The sequence below is a fragment of the Prionailurus bengalensis genome, chromosome C1, assembly GCF_016509475.1.
Source record: "Prionailurus bengalensis isolate Pbe53 chromosome C1, Fcat_Pben_1.1_paternal_pri, whole genome shotgun sequence".
In the NCBI taxonomy this organism is placed as follows: Eukaryota; Metazoa; Chordata; class Mammalia; order Carnivora; family Felidae; genus Prionailurus; species Prionailurus bengalensis.
In genome coordinates this window covers 66067240-66083132 of record NC_057345.1, presented here as the reverse complement: position 1 = coordinate 66083132, position 15893 = coordinate 66067240, and the positions used below count along the sequence as shown (strand labels likewise).

The 15893-nt window shown below is 38.7% G+C and overlaps 1 protein-coding gene across 1 annotated transcript in view; it reads right to left on the bottom strand.

Moving 5' to 3' along the window:
- PTGFR (prostaglandin F receptor) overlaps positions 1 to 12922 on the bottom strand; it is a 51971-nt gene extending 39049 nt beyond the window's left edge. The window contains exons 1-2 of the mRNA XM_043575369.1: positions 12716 to 12922; positions 10380 to 11250 (exon numbers count right to left, since the gene is read on the bottom strand). Of these exons, the coding sequence (XP_043431304.1) occupies positions 10380 to 11177 (798 nt within the window). The 5' untranslated portion in view covers positions 11178 to 11250; positions 12716 to 12922. The remainder of the gene's footprint in view (positions 1 to 10379; positions 11251 to 12715) is intronic.
- Between the last annotated feature and the right edge of the window lie 2971 nt (positions 12923 to 15893).

The following is a 15893-nucleotide window of genomic DNA, read 5'->3' as shown; positions in this document are numbered from 1 at the left end:
CCCCCAAAATACACAAATGCTCAACAAGCCTATGGAAGGATGCTCAACATCATTAGTCAGAAAGGAAATGAAAATCAAAAGCATAATGAGCTACCACTAGATATCCACTAAAACAGCTATTATAAAATTTTTTTCAAAAGAAACTAACAAGTGTCAGTGAAAATATAGAGACACTGGAACCCTCATACATTGCTGATTGGAAGGCATAATGGTGCAGCTGTTGTGGAAAATAATTTGGTGTTACCTCAAAAAGTTAAACCTAATATTACTACATGACCCAGCAAATTTCACTCCTAGTTGTATACCCAAAAGAACTGGAAACAAGTGTTCAAACAAAACCTTGTATACAAATAGCAACACTATTTACAATAGCCAAAGCTGGAAACAACCCAAATGTCCATCAACTAATGAATGGATAAACCAAATGTGGTGTATCCATAGAAACAAATTATCATTCAGCCACAAAAAAGAATGAAATACTGATACATGCTACAACATGCATGAACCTTGAAAACATCATGCTGAGAGAAGCCAAACAGAAAAGGCGACATATTTTAAGATTCCATTTATATAAAATAACCAAAATAGGCAAATCCATAAAGGCAGAGAGAGATTGATTAGTGGTTGCCATGGGCCACAAGGTGGGAAACAGGGTCTGGGGAATGACTGCTAAATGGGTATGGGGCTTCCTTTTGGGATGATGAGAATGTTCTAGACATGATAGTGGTGATGGTTACATGACATTTTAAATGTAAAAAATGTCATGGAATTGTCCCCCTTAAAATGGTTAAAATAGTGAATGTTACGTTATGCGAATTTTGTCACAATAAAAATAAATTATTATTCTAAAAATGACTTCAAGTATGGGAGATCATGATCATGGAAAGGAACATTGTAATTAATAAACTGAAAGTATACCTAAGTAAAATGTGAAGAAGATTGTAATTGTACATAAAGTTAAAGATGGATCAGTAGGGTAAAATAAAGGGTCCAGAAAGAGCCAAACACATTTAAGAATTTCATACATACTAAAGGTGGAATTTTAAACACTTGCAGAAAGACCACGGAATAAACTATTTGGGGACAGCTAGCTAACCATTCAAAAGAAAATTCATATCACTAATGTGCAAACTAAACAAAATAAACTATAAATGTGTTAAAAACATAAATACAAAAAATGAAAAAGCAAAAAGAAAAAAGCTACAAGAAAAAAAAGATGAACATCAATATCATCTCAGCCTGAGAAAAGTATTTCTTAACATGAACGCAGTAACCACACAAAAAAATATTGATTCATTCACTACTTATATAAATTAAAATACTAAATTAAAAGGTTAACAATAAATATGGAAAAACAATTATTTTTATAATAACTGATTTTAAAATTATTTTTATATAATAGAATTATCTGTTCTTTATTATCCAAAGAGTTCTTGCAAATGATTCACAGAAACCTCATATTCTCAAAAAAAAGAAGATAATGCCCAATTATATAAGAAAAAGAAAGTTTATTCTGTCAATCAAAGAAATTAAATCAATATATTTTCCCTATCCGATAAGTAAAAGGATACACTCAGAATGCTAATAGTGGTTATCTCTGGAGAGTGGGGATTTGGGACATTTTTTTCCTTAATTTTAACTTGTAGTTTTCTATATTTTTTTACACTAAAATTTTATACTTAAAAAAAAAAAAACACTGCATTTTTAAAAATAGCTTGAGAGAACACAGTACACAAAATTTAATATTCCTCAATAAGGAAAAGATACCTGTGGAAATAAACAGAAGCCTTTCCTTTCCAACGGAATTCCTAGGACACTGGAGTGCCTCTCTCTTCACTTACACTCTTACCCTGGGCTTTCTGCTTCCTTCCCTGCCTAGTCCCTGTTTCTCTCGCAACTCCTGCATTCTGTCTCCCAGTCCTTCCTGGGCATTCCTGTGGGTTTCGTTTTCCTTGTTTTCTGGTCCTCTGCCATGAACATAAATGCAAGAAGCAAAATAAAGGAATACGTACTCATAATAACAATATCAACCACTGTTGCTGGACTGCTACAGCACTGTTATTATTTAATACTTATTAATGCACCTTTGGGCCCAGATGTTCCTCCACTATCACTAGAACAATCAATAAAGCAATCAACCCTTTGCCCTGCTCCCAGACAAGGCTGGAAAAATGCAAACAGTTATATTTATCTCACATTACATGTGGAAAGAGAAGGAAAAGGAGGATGCACATATGAGCAAGAGATTGAAGAACGGAGTGCAAAGAACATGGGTAAAATGAAGAAGCTAGAAAATATGATTCCTAGTGTGTGCCTCAGGAGTACTTTCCCAGGTCAAGTCTCCATCTGGGCTTCACCCTCCACCTGGAGAGACACCCCACGTTTTGCTCAGCAAATGCCTGCTGAATGAACAAATCAATGAGTAAAATAACGAGTACATTAAAGCATCAATGAATTATTTTATTTTCTTCATTTCTATTATGAATGTTCACATTTTTTTCTTTATTTTCAGTCCTTTCCAACACTTTCTTTATGTATAATCTCAGAAAGAGTTGGTGGTTTCTGTAATGCTTCACTTCACCATTTATTTCTCTTCTATATCTTGAGTCACTTTTCTTATCAAATGATAGCATAAAATACTGATATGAATTATTAACTTGTTATGATATGATTTAATTTTTCTGCCACTCCTGTTTCATTACTTGAAAATTCTTCTAGCTTTCAATATTAGTTTATTACAGCCTGCTGTATTCTTATCTTGTTCAAACCTGTCCAAATACTGTCTTATTTGTACATTTTTATATCGCTAGGAATTATATGCATTATGACCTCTCTTCTCCTTGTTTTTCACAGTTTACATGACCTCACTTAGGATCACATTTACTTCCAGTAATTTTTCCTTCTAAGTGATATACTATAGAAATTTTTCACCTTCATGTTATAAAAAACAATCTCATCCACAAATATTCACAACAGAATACCTGTTACTCTGTTAGAATAGAAAATATAATCAAGTATCTTCATATTTCAATTTGCTACACATACCCTTTCTTCTCATCGTCTACAAGTATTGTTGCTTACAGCACAGACATTGTGACAGTTAAATCACAGAGATTGTTACTATAGTATCTAAAACACTGCCTTGCACAATGGTAGGTGCTCTATAAATATTTGTCAAATAAATAAACAAATAACTCGTGGACAGCCATCTACTATAGCATCCATTATTCATTTAATAATTAAAAAGTGCCTTCAATCATCTCATTGACAAAGTTACTGTCTGGCAACATTAATGTTTTGTTGTGTTTTTTTTTTTTTAATTTGAGAGAGAGAGAAAGAGCACACGAGCTGGGGAGAGAGGCAGAGGGAGAGAGAGAGAGTGAGAGAGAATCTTAAGCAGACTCCATGTCCAGCACAGAGCTACATGGGACTCAATCCAACCACCCGGGATCATGACCTGAGCTGAAATCAAGAGTCGGATGCTCAACTGACTGAGCCACCCAGGCACCCCTGCATTAATATTTAATCATAACAGCAACCATAACAATAATAGTATAATAACTGAAGCATATGATACTATGTCAGACACTATTTTAACTTGCATTATTAATTTATTTAGTCCTCACAACAACCCAAGGAAGTTGAAAACTATTACAACACCTCTTACATATGAGGAAACTGAGGCACAAAGTGGTTATGGTCACACAGCCAGGAAGTGGAAGAAATAAGACTTATCTTAGCTCTCAGGGTATATCTTTTACTCCAAGCTATAAGCTCTTTGAGGAAAGAGTTTTATCTCTCACTCCCTAGAACTACTCACAACCTGGGCATACTGCCTTATACCTAACAGTCTCAATCATTTTGAACTAATTTTAACTTGATTTAAATAATTTGTACATTAATACCTTGTAAATTATTATAATTATAAAATATTAGAGAATTTGAATAAGATGCAAAGGATTAGCAGGTGACATCTTTACTTCTTATGAGACAGTGAAATAAGGAACAGTGACCCGAAACTTTAGGTGGAAATGTCCAAGAAAAGTTTTATGAAGCTGCGAGCTCCCTATGCTCCTTTCCAGTGCAAGCAAAGCTTCTTCATAGAGGAGAACACGGAAAACATCTGAACTAAACAGGGATGATCTTTTCTAATTGAGATGGTGGATGGCAGGATTTGGGGATTTTAGATTTACTACGAGCCAATCACTGTACTATCGATGTAGGGAGGTCAAATCATTTTTTCTGATAGCACTTTTAAGGAAATAGCATTATTATAATCGGTTGACAACGGTACAGAATTGGCTTAGAGTAGCTCCATGTGACAGCTAAGAGGTGGTAGGGCTGGGATCCTGTCCCCTTCCTGTACTTGAATAACTACAGTACCTAAAGAGAAGGCTTAATTTGAAACTGTGCACTAAAAGCTAAAAATAAATCCTTTTACATAATCCCATTGTCTCTGTCTCCTTCACCACCATACCACAGCCACTCCATTCTGACATTCCACTGTCTGAATTCTTTTTGAGGATTTATTAGCCAAGGGGGAGTGAGAAAAACCACCTCCCCATCTGTATGAAGCCATAATTGTACCCACTCTTTTGTGACACTACCATACTTACACCCAGGACAGAGGATGGACAGAATGACAAACTTATACAAGCTTTGAAAGGTAATATTTGCAAATATCAAAAGGCAGTTTTTTCCTATTGGATGAAGTCCTCTCTAAATATAGATAAACAGCATTGATATCCGAGGTAAATTTCATGTGATTATAAATGCCTTCCAGAGCAAATATAAATGGAAGGCATTTTATATACCCCCCTGTAAGGATACGACTAAACAAATAAAGTTAAAACTGGCAACCTAGAGAGATTCTGGGCACATTAACATCTTGAATTGTTCTTTAAATGTTTGGGAGCTTAATAAAAACCCCAAGACACATTAAGCCAAAAGATTTTTATATCCAAGGGAGTATAAATAAATCCACATGTTTCTGATTCATTTACACTTGAATCACTCAAGCAATGTTTTTAAGTGCTGTCCCAATGTCTATGGTATCTTTGGGCATTTTTATAACTCTTTCTCCTTAAAAACAGGAAATCATGTTTTGTTAAGAGTAAATGAACTTAAAATACCAAAATTATTCCACACCACTGTACACATACAGAGCAGATTTTTATGAAAATCGTCAGCTTAGCAATGTCTTTTTTAATTGATTGACCTTTGCAGGACCAATTTTACACCATATGCTCCATGGAGGGAGACAATAAACTAAAAGGAATTCAACTCCAAAGATGTATACATAGCTCAATATATTAGTCGAATCAGACTGTAAACCTATGTGTAATATATGTTCTATTTAGATAATATATGAACAAATGGGCTTCTGAAAGACTGTCTTAAGCTGGACTCTGCAGGAAATAAACTTTGAGACAGAGATCTGCAAGCAGGTTCCGGGGAGTGTGGGATGGTGAGGGAAGCAGGGTTTGGCAAAGAGGGAAGCAGAGTTCAGTGCATTTGCAACAAAGGCCTCAGCCAGTGAGTTCTGAAGTATGGATGACCCTTCAGAAATGTCCTAAATGAGGCAAGGGGGTAAGAGTTCTGTATCTCTACAACCATCCGTCCCTGCAGACACAGTGACCAAAGGGTGCACCACAGTCAAGGCAGCTTCCGTTGGCTAAGGGTAACTTCCCGGAGAGAAAGGCTCACCTATCATTTGCCATTAGCCCTCTAAGACCTGTTCATTATGATGCCAATACCTTTAGTAATTCAGTCAAACTTCAATCAGCTACCTAATTTTGTTATTTATATCTGACAAACATCTTAGTGACTAAATGTTTAACTACATTGACTAGAAACACTAGTGTAAGAGTAATAACCTTTTTAGAAATCAAGTTCAAAATTTATATATGCAAGAGAACACATTTCTTGGGTAAACCCACCTACGTAAGAAATCTATGTACTTTTCATATACTTTACACTTCTTTTCCCAAGTCAAAATTATCTTCTATCCCTGAAGAGAAAGTAAACAACGTATGGCCTTCTAGTAAAAGATTGTCGAAGTTTAATAGCATCTACAGTTGCTGACTTAGGGAACAGATTAAAAATTACCACTTGGTTTCAGTATTTGCTTAATTGACTCTTACCTACAAAACTGCAAATCCACATTCTGGTCAATCATTTGCAATCTTTTGACATTCATATTACTTAAGTTACAGTCAACCAGTCAACAAGTATTTATTGCTCTGCCAAACTGGTTAAATAAGCATAGCAATAATAATAAATTCTTTTCAGGGTTACATATTCTAGAAATGGAACATTAAAAAGAATCATTACTTGTATAAAGGCAAAAATAATAAGAAAATGTTACTTGAAGTGTGGATAAATGGGTTTTTTTTCCCTCACTCTAGAAACAACGAAAGAATGTCTTTAAGATTTATTTATTAAGGAGAAGTGATTCACCTAGGATATGCACAAGACAATTTTATAACTGCCATTTGACTCTTAAAGATTTTTGTGTTAATTTGTTGCTAAATGAAATCATAAGCTAATAAGCTAATAAGCTTATAAGCTAATAAGTGCCCATTGTAGTTTCCTGTATTTTTCAGTTGGGATTGTAATTAACCGAATTTATATGAGCTCACCCTGTTTAAAACTATAAAATCCAGATATTGTAAAATTTTTAATTTCAAAATTTTAATGAGCTATATTTTAAACTAATACTATTTTTGTACTACATTTCTGAATCCTAATTCCTGAAAACACACATTTCCTCCTTTGGAAAAATAACACATTAAATTTAAAAATTAAAAAAAAACGGGATTTTTAGGGCAATGAAACTATTCTGCATGATACTGTAATGGTGGACACATGTCAATATACATTTATCAAAACTCACACAGTCTACAACACTAAGGTAAAACACTACAGAGTTTAGTCAATAAGAATGTAACGGTATTGACTCATGAATTGTGACAAATGTACCACACCCAGGTAAGACTTAATAATAAGGATACCTGGGGGTGTGGGAGGGACATGAGAGGGTATATGTGAACTCTGTGCTTACCACTCATTTCCCTGTAACCCTAAAGGTACTCAAGAAAAATAAAGTCTATTAAAAACACAAAGGAAGAGAAAACTCAAACAACAGGATCATCTTTGTATTGACTGAACCTAATCATCAAAATTAATAAAGTATTCCCTTTGTCATCAGCTACAAATTTAAATAATTTTAGAAAGTATGCCTCTATTGATAAATTCTGATGCACTAAATCTTGTCAAGCACAAACACTATCATCTGCTCCTTTTCATGAGTGCACCTGTATCTTTTTGTTTCAGTTTGAGGCTTGAACATGACAGTGATAACAGGTCAGAAAATGTGTATAGATGTTCATTCAAATTATAAATCCAAATGATTTATTGGGTTTAGATTGTATGAATCCAGTTGATTCATACTCATCAATCATAGAAAGAAGACACATGATGTAAAGTAGGGCACTGTGGAAGCTGTTAGCATTATAGTACAACTATGGGAATCCAGAAGCTTGATTTCAGAGGCACTTTAAAAATGGACAGTAGACATATGTGGAATTGAAACAAAACAGATGAACATAGGAGAAGGGAAGGAAAAATAAAATAAAGAGAGAGGGAGAGACAAAGCATAAGAGATTCTGAAACACAGAAGACAAACTGAGGGCTGGTGGAGGGGTGTTGGGTGGGGAGATGGGCTAAATGGGTGATGGGCATTAAGGAGGGCACTTGTTGGGATGAGCACTGGGTGTTTTATGTAAGTGATGAATCACTAAATTCTACTCCTGAAATCATTATTACACTATATGTTAACTAACTCGGACTTAAATAAAATTTAAAAATTAAAAATATAAGATAAAATAAAAATGGAGAATAGAGAATGATGGCTCAGTCATTAATATCTATGCACTTTTTCTAAGCATTTAAGGGAAAAAAAAGAGAAATATTTCAAATGAGATATTAGTGTTGGGTGCTATTTGGCATTCCCAAACCTGAGTTTTTTATGAGGGCTCCATTTAGAGCTGTCTGATGGCCTTAACCTAATGCCCAAGGCACATGTGTCCAGACCACAAAAGTTATAAATCCTTTAGGCAGAATGTGCTATGAAGACCCAGGTCTCCACAAGAGAAACCAGGAATGCAAAGAATGCTTCAAATAAAAGGAGTATGCATCTGTGGTATATCTACCATGCATCTCACACAGAAATAATTCTCACACTAAAAAGTACTGATACATTGGTGTCATAGATGTATTGATAACTTGTAAATAGAACACAGATCTCAGAAATAAAATTATGCTTCTACTAGAAATATGTTCAAAATATGAATTAAATTATATCCAATTTAACAGTGAAGGAAGCCAAGAATTCAGAAAGAGAAATTAAAGAAAAACATAAGTTCAAAATATCCATGATGAGCATGAAATTGTGCTACCTTCCACCGTGTCACCGCAGCTAACCTGTCATTCCTATTTCCCAGTCAGAAGCCAGAATGAAGCAGGATTTTAAACATGACTGGAACAAACAAAAAACCAAAGCACCAGTGATTATCTCAATTGTCCAGACTATCTTGTATCTCACTGAGTTCACTATTTTGTTGTTTTCAGGTTCTCTCCAGCGCTAGGGCCCTCATTTAAAATTTTTCTTTAAATATTTTCAGGTACCTCTTTTCTCACCTTCTTCACATTCCCTTTCCAACCTCCAAATTAATTTCAGTGCTATTCATACTCACTTTTTACTTGGAAAAGTTGCTGTGTTTCAAAGTTTAAGGAAAAAAGAAGCATTGTCCAAGGGAAATTCCCTTTGTTGAGTGGTGTAAATTAAAATCTCCAAGAATGAGCACTAAAGTGATTCTAAGTATTGATAGAACTGCTCTCTGCTATTCAGATTCAAATAACTAGACTCTGAGCACAGATCAGATCACTGCTTGGGTTCACCCCAGGCCTCCTAAACTGACAACAAGCAGGCCTCAAAATGTTGACCTGCCACTGACAATCTCAACCTGACCCCCATCCCCCATGGTTGGGTTCTTAGGACCAGTTCAGGCACATCATGAAAAAATATTTAAGTGATTTAACAATTGAAGATGCTAAATTCAAAGTGTGAGGACATAATATGAATAAAGAAATATTCAAAAAGTAGAAATCCTTTTGTAAAATAAAGTCAGCCGTCACGGAATCTGTCAGCCACAGAAGCTCTCCCCAACTTTCTTGTGCATCAGGATCAGCAGGATTGTTGATTAAAACTCCACTGGCAACAATTCTCGGACAGTGGTCCTGCTGGGGGCCTAGGAAAACTGCATCAGTAACAAGTACCAGGCAAAGTATGACCACAACCTTTCTGTTCCATCTACTTTTGTCTCCCCGGTTTGCCTTACCTCTGCCTGCGGACCACCTATATTATTGTCTCTAGCCCATTTCTTCACTGGTACAGAAAAAGGAATAAAAATCATCTTTGCTGCTTTCACTCACTATGTACAGAGGATTCTTTTCTCTTTCGTGACATGTTGTCGACCTTTCTGTCATAAAATGATGAAGGGAGTTAAGGCCATACTTATCAATTATAAGTATTTTTTCCTTCTACCAAGAAGGTAATATAAATGACTTATGTTTGTTGCTAATTCCTTAACTTTAGCCTTCATTTACAAATAAAAATATCAAGCTGTGAAACATAGCTACTGGCTACATTAAAAAAAAAAAAAGGAATGGAATGGAATGATAAGGGAAGGATCCTTGGCTCTCCTGAGAATCATACCTCTCCCTGAACTATTGGCACTGCTCTTGGGTTGGTGTACTAGTGATCACTTCACCTAATCTATCCATAGACTTCACCTGCACTATCCAACTATTTCAACTCATCACCTCCTCTTGCAAGCCGAGACCTAGTCTTATATGTTTAGAAAAACTCAGTAGCTAATATGCCTTTTCTATAAGTTAAAAGTCTCTGTGACTTGCTACCAAGACTTGGTTGAGTCCACTCCAAGACTGTATTATACTTGGTCATTTTTGTTTCACACTTTAGAAACCAATCGTATTAAGTATATTAAAACTATGTTACTCTGTTAAAATTACTCCCTACTCTACTGCAAGCAAGTTACACTATGGTTAGAAATGTTTAGCAAGACCCTTCTTTCAACTCAGGACTTGTGGGAAAATAACCACATGTACCATAAGTAGCTTAATTCTAAGCCAGAGCTGGGTGTTGACATATGTTTTGAGTAGGAATAAACTCCAGCATTTAAAAGATTGAACACTGTTGCCCATCAAGACTAACAGCTTCAAAAAACACAATAAACCCTGTATTAAACATGGAAAAATGGAAGAAAGCAGAAATTGTCAAAACGTTAGACGCTTACCAGAAATGGACTCCAGCAAATGCAGGAGACACACATTATAGCCAGGAGCTGGATGACCATTTCAAAATGATGAGACCTGCCTTGTCTGTGCTGCTGACTTTTAAATTTAACTCTTAAAAGTGTAATTCCCGTGATGGCATTGCACAGGAATGAAACGCCAAGGGCTAAGAGCCCCAGAAAAGAAAAGAGTAGAAGATAAAACCTATCTTCCCAGTCTTTGACGTGTTCTGTTTTGTAGAAACACCAGGTCTTCGATGCTTGGATTTTATAGTTTCGATGCCCAAGGATGGGTAACAAAGCTATGAAAACAGCAAACAAGCACACTCCACTCAACATCATTTTCACATGTTTGGATGTAATTTTCGTTGAATGAAATATTGGTTTGGTGACTCCAATACATCGCTCAATGGCCATCACGCTGCCTAGAAAAAGTGGGCACAGACCAGAGAATACCATGCAGATACCAAAAATACTGCAAAGGATGTTCGACTGGTCAAAGCGGATCCACTCTTTATCAGAAGCGTATACAAAGACTGCTATAGCTCCATTGATGAGGTGGCCAAAGAAGTCTGTGATTACCAGGGCACTAGCGAAAAGCAGAAATGATGCCTTGGACTTCTGTCTAAATCTCTGATAGGCCTTCATGAGAATAGCAATGGCAAGGCTGTTTGATAAGATTCCCACTGTCATGAAGATTACTGAAAAAAATACTGAAACCCGGTTTTCCGTCTGGCAAGTTGTATTTGAAAGGAGCCCAGCTTCAGGAGACACTGGCTGTTTGGAATTGTTCATAGACATCGTTGTGGAGATAAAAAGCTGGCCACTTAAGTCATCTCCCTCTCAAAACAGTGCAGGCTTCTAGTCCGGACATCTGCAGCATAAAGACAGAGGAATTATGAGCCCTGGATAACTGCTCATCTGACATTTAAGACTGAAGCGCCCCAGCACCCTGTGGTGAGAATCAGATTTATCTGGCCTATCATAAACAAGGTTGCATCATACCAAAGCAGCGCACATCTGCCTGCGGTTCCACATTTCATGTTCAAGGTAAAGAGGCTGCCAAACTTGAGACCCTTTGGTTAAGGCTGTGGCCCCTCTGCAAATGGGTGCCTCCTAAATCTCCTAACACTTCACAGACACCTTAAAACTTTTAAAGCTTACAAAATCACTAACAAGATTAGATTTAAACCCAAGAAAATTTGTAAAAGCATACTAGTCTGTTTAAATAATTAAGTGACCGTTTCAAGTTTTGCTTTTTTTTTTTTTTTTCTTTCATAGGCTTTGTCCCCAAACTGCAGATTATTCTTTAGGTAAACTACCTGTTTGTCAGGCGGACAAAACCATCTTCTTCGAACTTTGGGAGGGGGCCGAGTGGACCGGCAAACTCACTGTTGTTAAACGGGGCTTCCCACAGTACGTTCTAAGACTGTTGAATTTAGATGAAATAATAGCAAACCACACGGTCTGGAACCCCTGGAAGGTAGACTGGTGGGTCGCTAAGAAGCTTTTCTTGTCGAGCCACAACCTGTGCAGAAATCCCGGCTCTCTCGGTAGGAAAGGAGGCAGGTCATGCACACTGTGAGCACATCTGCCTACATGCTGTTGATCAAGTGACAGCTTCAGGGGAGCGACATCTAACGCGAAGTATTCATTTGTATTCATTTATCGTCCTCTCCGTAGTGTGCTGAGATCTGAGTCACAGACCTTGATACCCAAGACCACAGCCACCCACCCGCCCCAACTAATTCGATTGGGGTTTCCCCGAGCCGCTTTCCGGGAGGCTGGGAATTACGGAGCCAGCCTTTCCTGGGCCCGGCCCGAGTGGGGCCGCCCGGGCTGCCCCAAGGGCGGCCGCCTGCTCCGGGTCTTACTCACAGCTCAACTTTCGCCGTTACTACCCCTCTGCCCCTAAGCCTCCGCTTGCAACATCCTTCCCAAACCTAACTTGCTGAAACTTTCTGCTATTGCTCAAACGCCAAAGGGCCGGTTCCCTTCCTCCCTGGGGGGGCGCCAAAGGCCTGCGCTTGCCCCTGCGCGGGACTCCCAAGGGTCGCTGGCCGGGAACCGCAGGACGAGAAGAGAACTCCCCGTTGGCCCGGTTCCCTCCCTTGAGACCCTTTCCACCCGCTTCCTACTCGCGCAGCTCTGAATCGGTTCGCGTCGGCCGGAATACTCTTCTCTCTGAAGATCTCCCCAGCTCGGGCCATCTGGTCCAAACTTGTTGCCAAGCTCAGACTAAGGTGCCCTCCAGTGCGGCTGGGTGAGCGCGCCGCGTCGGTCGGGTGGAGCACCCGGAGGCCGACGCGCGGGAATCCAGACCCTGGAAAGGTGGTTACCTTGGCCTCCCAGGCCGCCCGCAGAACTGTCGGCGAAGGGCGCGCGTCTCCCAGTGCCATCGCGCGCCCGGCTCCTCTCCCGGCCGCTGCGGGCTCCTCTGGCGCAGCGCCGCGCTCCCGCTCGGTTCCGCTCGGCACCGCAGCACGTCCCTCCGCGCGCTGCCCCAGCGCGGAACCTGCGGGCGCGCTGGGCTCCTCTGGTCCCTCAGCGCCCAGCGGCGCTCGCAGCCTGGGCGGGATGGAGAGCGCGGGTGACCTCAGCCCCCCTTCCTCTCGTCGCTCCTCTCCGCCCCCTTTTCCAGGAGCCCAGAGCCCCAGCGCGAGACACGCGGGCTGCGCGCCCCGGTGCAACCGCATCCCCCCTCAGCATCAGAGCTGCCCTTGCAGCAGCCCCACCGCTCAGGGAAAAGTTTTGCTTCAACCTTGTGTTCAAGCTAAAGGTGCCGCCTCTAAAGCTGCAAAATAGGAATCGGGAGAGTTGAGGAGAGCCTGCAGACAGCTGTCTTGGCAGCGTGTTGTACTGTCAGATTGTAGTTTGCAGACTGAATTCGCCCCAAATCCACCTCGAAAGGGGTAAAGAAACCAAGGAGGGAGAGAGCGACGGTGGGGCTTAGCCGATATCCCCAGGGGGGTTAGAACAAGTATTCAAGCCACGTGTTGTAAATGAAAGCAGTCGCTGCCTAAGGGTTCACTGTCACTTAGAAGACTGGACTACTTTCTAACTTTTCTAATGTGCGAAGGAGAAGGGACGGGAAGTATTAGTGAAGGATACTTGCAGATAAGGGATTAGTAACATTTTGATGATTTTAAAAGCCCAATGTTGACAGTATTTCTAATGGTGTGTTTACCCAGCGTTGTGAATCTAAATTTTGTGGAGATCGTTTTATGATCAAGTGAAGAAATACCCACTACTTCCTTAGGAATTATGATTTGAGTCATTTTAACACTGTAACTGCTTTTTTGCTAATATTGTTTGGATCCATACCTGCTGTGTCTCATTCTTCCAGCGAAACACTTAAGGAAATCTATTACCGACCCTTGCTCTTTTTTATTTTAGTAAAATGTTGCCACCACCTATGTGAAAAAACAGTGCCACGTGGAAATAAACCCTCTTTTCTGTTCTAAAATCAGAAGGGGCCTCTAAATTCCTGGAAATTGAAAAGGACCATAAAACGCTAAAGTAAGATAAAATAAATTAGTCATTAACTATAGAAAGGAACAACTGCACAGTTTTCCCCTGTGGTAGATACTGAGATTTTTTTTTTAATGATATGATCATAACTTGTAAAATAAACTGTTACTCAGGTATGGTCAGGGACTTGAACAATTTGATTAACCAAATATTCTGGTTAGTAAAGGAATATTATATCTGGGTAACCAGTATCCAAAGAACAACTCTACTAAACTATACTTAAAACATGAATGCCATAGAGCAATATTCTTTCCTTGAATGACTAAGAACACTTAATCACATTACATTGCTATTATCTGTTTATTTATGTCTCTCCCACCGAAATTAATTCTGCAGAGGTCTTGTTCATCTCTCCATCCTCACCTAGGACTGTGCCTGGTCATTTATCTGCTGTTTGCATTTATCAATGTTACAACCAGCATTTCTAGTATCATACTTTTGAGACCTTGACAACTCTCCATCTCTCACTGGAGCACCTAACTAACATCAGCTGCTCTATCGTGTAAAAAACAAAAAACAAAAACTCATTAATGTAATGTCGCATCATAACATTCTTTATGTGACATATTCAAAACAATAGCAATTTATTTTTCAAAATACTACATAAATCCCACTTTTTTTTAAAAAAGTATCTACTTTGCATGTATTGTTGGAGTTTCTTTTTTAGAATCCAATCCTTAATCAAGATACATTTCACTTGGGATTCAATAAAAGATTCTAAAACACCAACATCTCTTCTCCTCAAGATAAAAACAATATGTTACTCTTAGTAGAGCCAGCTACTAATCAGTATGGAAGATTAAACACCTAACTTTTCTTTAAAAATTACACACATACACACACTTTGGCCTTATGGGACCCAAATCTGATCGTCTATTCCAAGTTCCCAAAGGTAGCCTTTGGCTACTTATATAAGGAAGAATAACATGTAATTCCACAGACAAGAAAAACAAACAGGTCAAAAATGATTGGGGCGTGGGGAATGGCTGATAAACTCTTCTGAAACATAGTAGTTGGTATCCTGAGAAGTGGATACTCTTATAAAACTATTCATTTACACATGCATTCAACAAAATTTTTGAGCACTTACTTTGTGTCAGGCGCTGTTTTGAGGTGGCAGAGATGCAGCTACATGAACAAAACACCCCTGCTCAGGTGTGACTTCTAGGCCAAGAGAAGGCACTCACTTTTGTGGCATCTGTGCCGGAAACTTTAAAGTGATTTTAGATGTCCAGGATTCCCTTTGTGTGAAATGGAGGCAAAGCTGATGTCAGCCGGTCTACAAGGAGATAACATACCGGGACAGGTGTGTGCATGGCAATCCACCTTCACTCAGAATTCAGTGCAGGACACTTTGCTAAGGAGACGTGAACACTATAATTAAAGTCAGAGAAACGGGAACTTAGTGACACTGAGGCGGCAATAAAAACTCCATAAAAGTTAAAGGGAGTGTTGGAAGTGGAATTTTATAGTTTTAATAAAACTGTCTAGAAATCTTTTCTGGAATTTGCCATTGAGATTAATAGTAGACACATGCCCTGATTTGGAAACTAATAACTTCTTTTGGTTTTTTATTTTTATTATATAACCATTTGATACATAAAAAGTAATACATGTAACACATTGGTTAATTGTGAATTATAACATAATATAAACACCCATGCACCAACTACCTAATATAAGGACAGCATTCATTTCCTACAAAGCACCACAAAGTCGAGGGGGCTTAAACAATAGAAATTTATCATCTTACAGTCTGGAGGCTAGAAGTCCAAAACCTCCTTCTATGGGCTGTGAGGGGGAATCTTTTCCATGTCCCAGGCCTGCCTTCTGGTGATTTGCTGGGAATCTTTAGTGTTTCTTGGTTTGTCGATGCATCACTCCAATCTCTACCTTCATCAGCAATCTATGCCATCCTCCCCATGTCTCTGATCTCACAAGGGGTCTTTTAAGGACCCCAGTCACATTGCATTAGGGATCCACTGT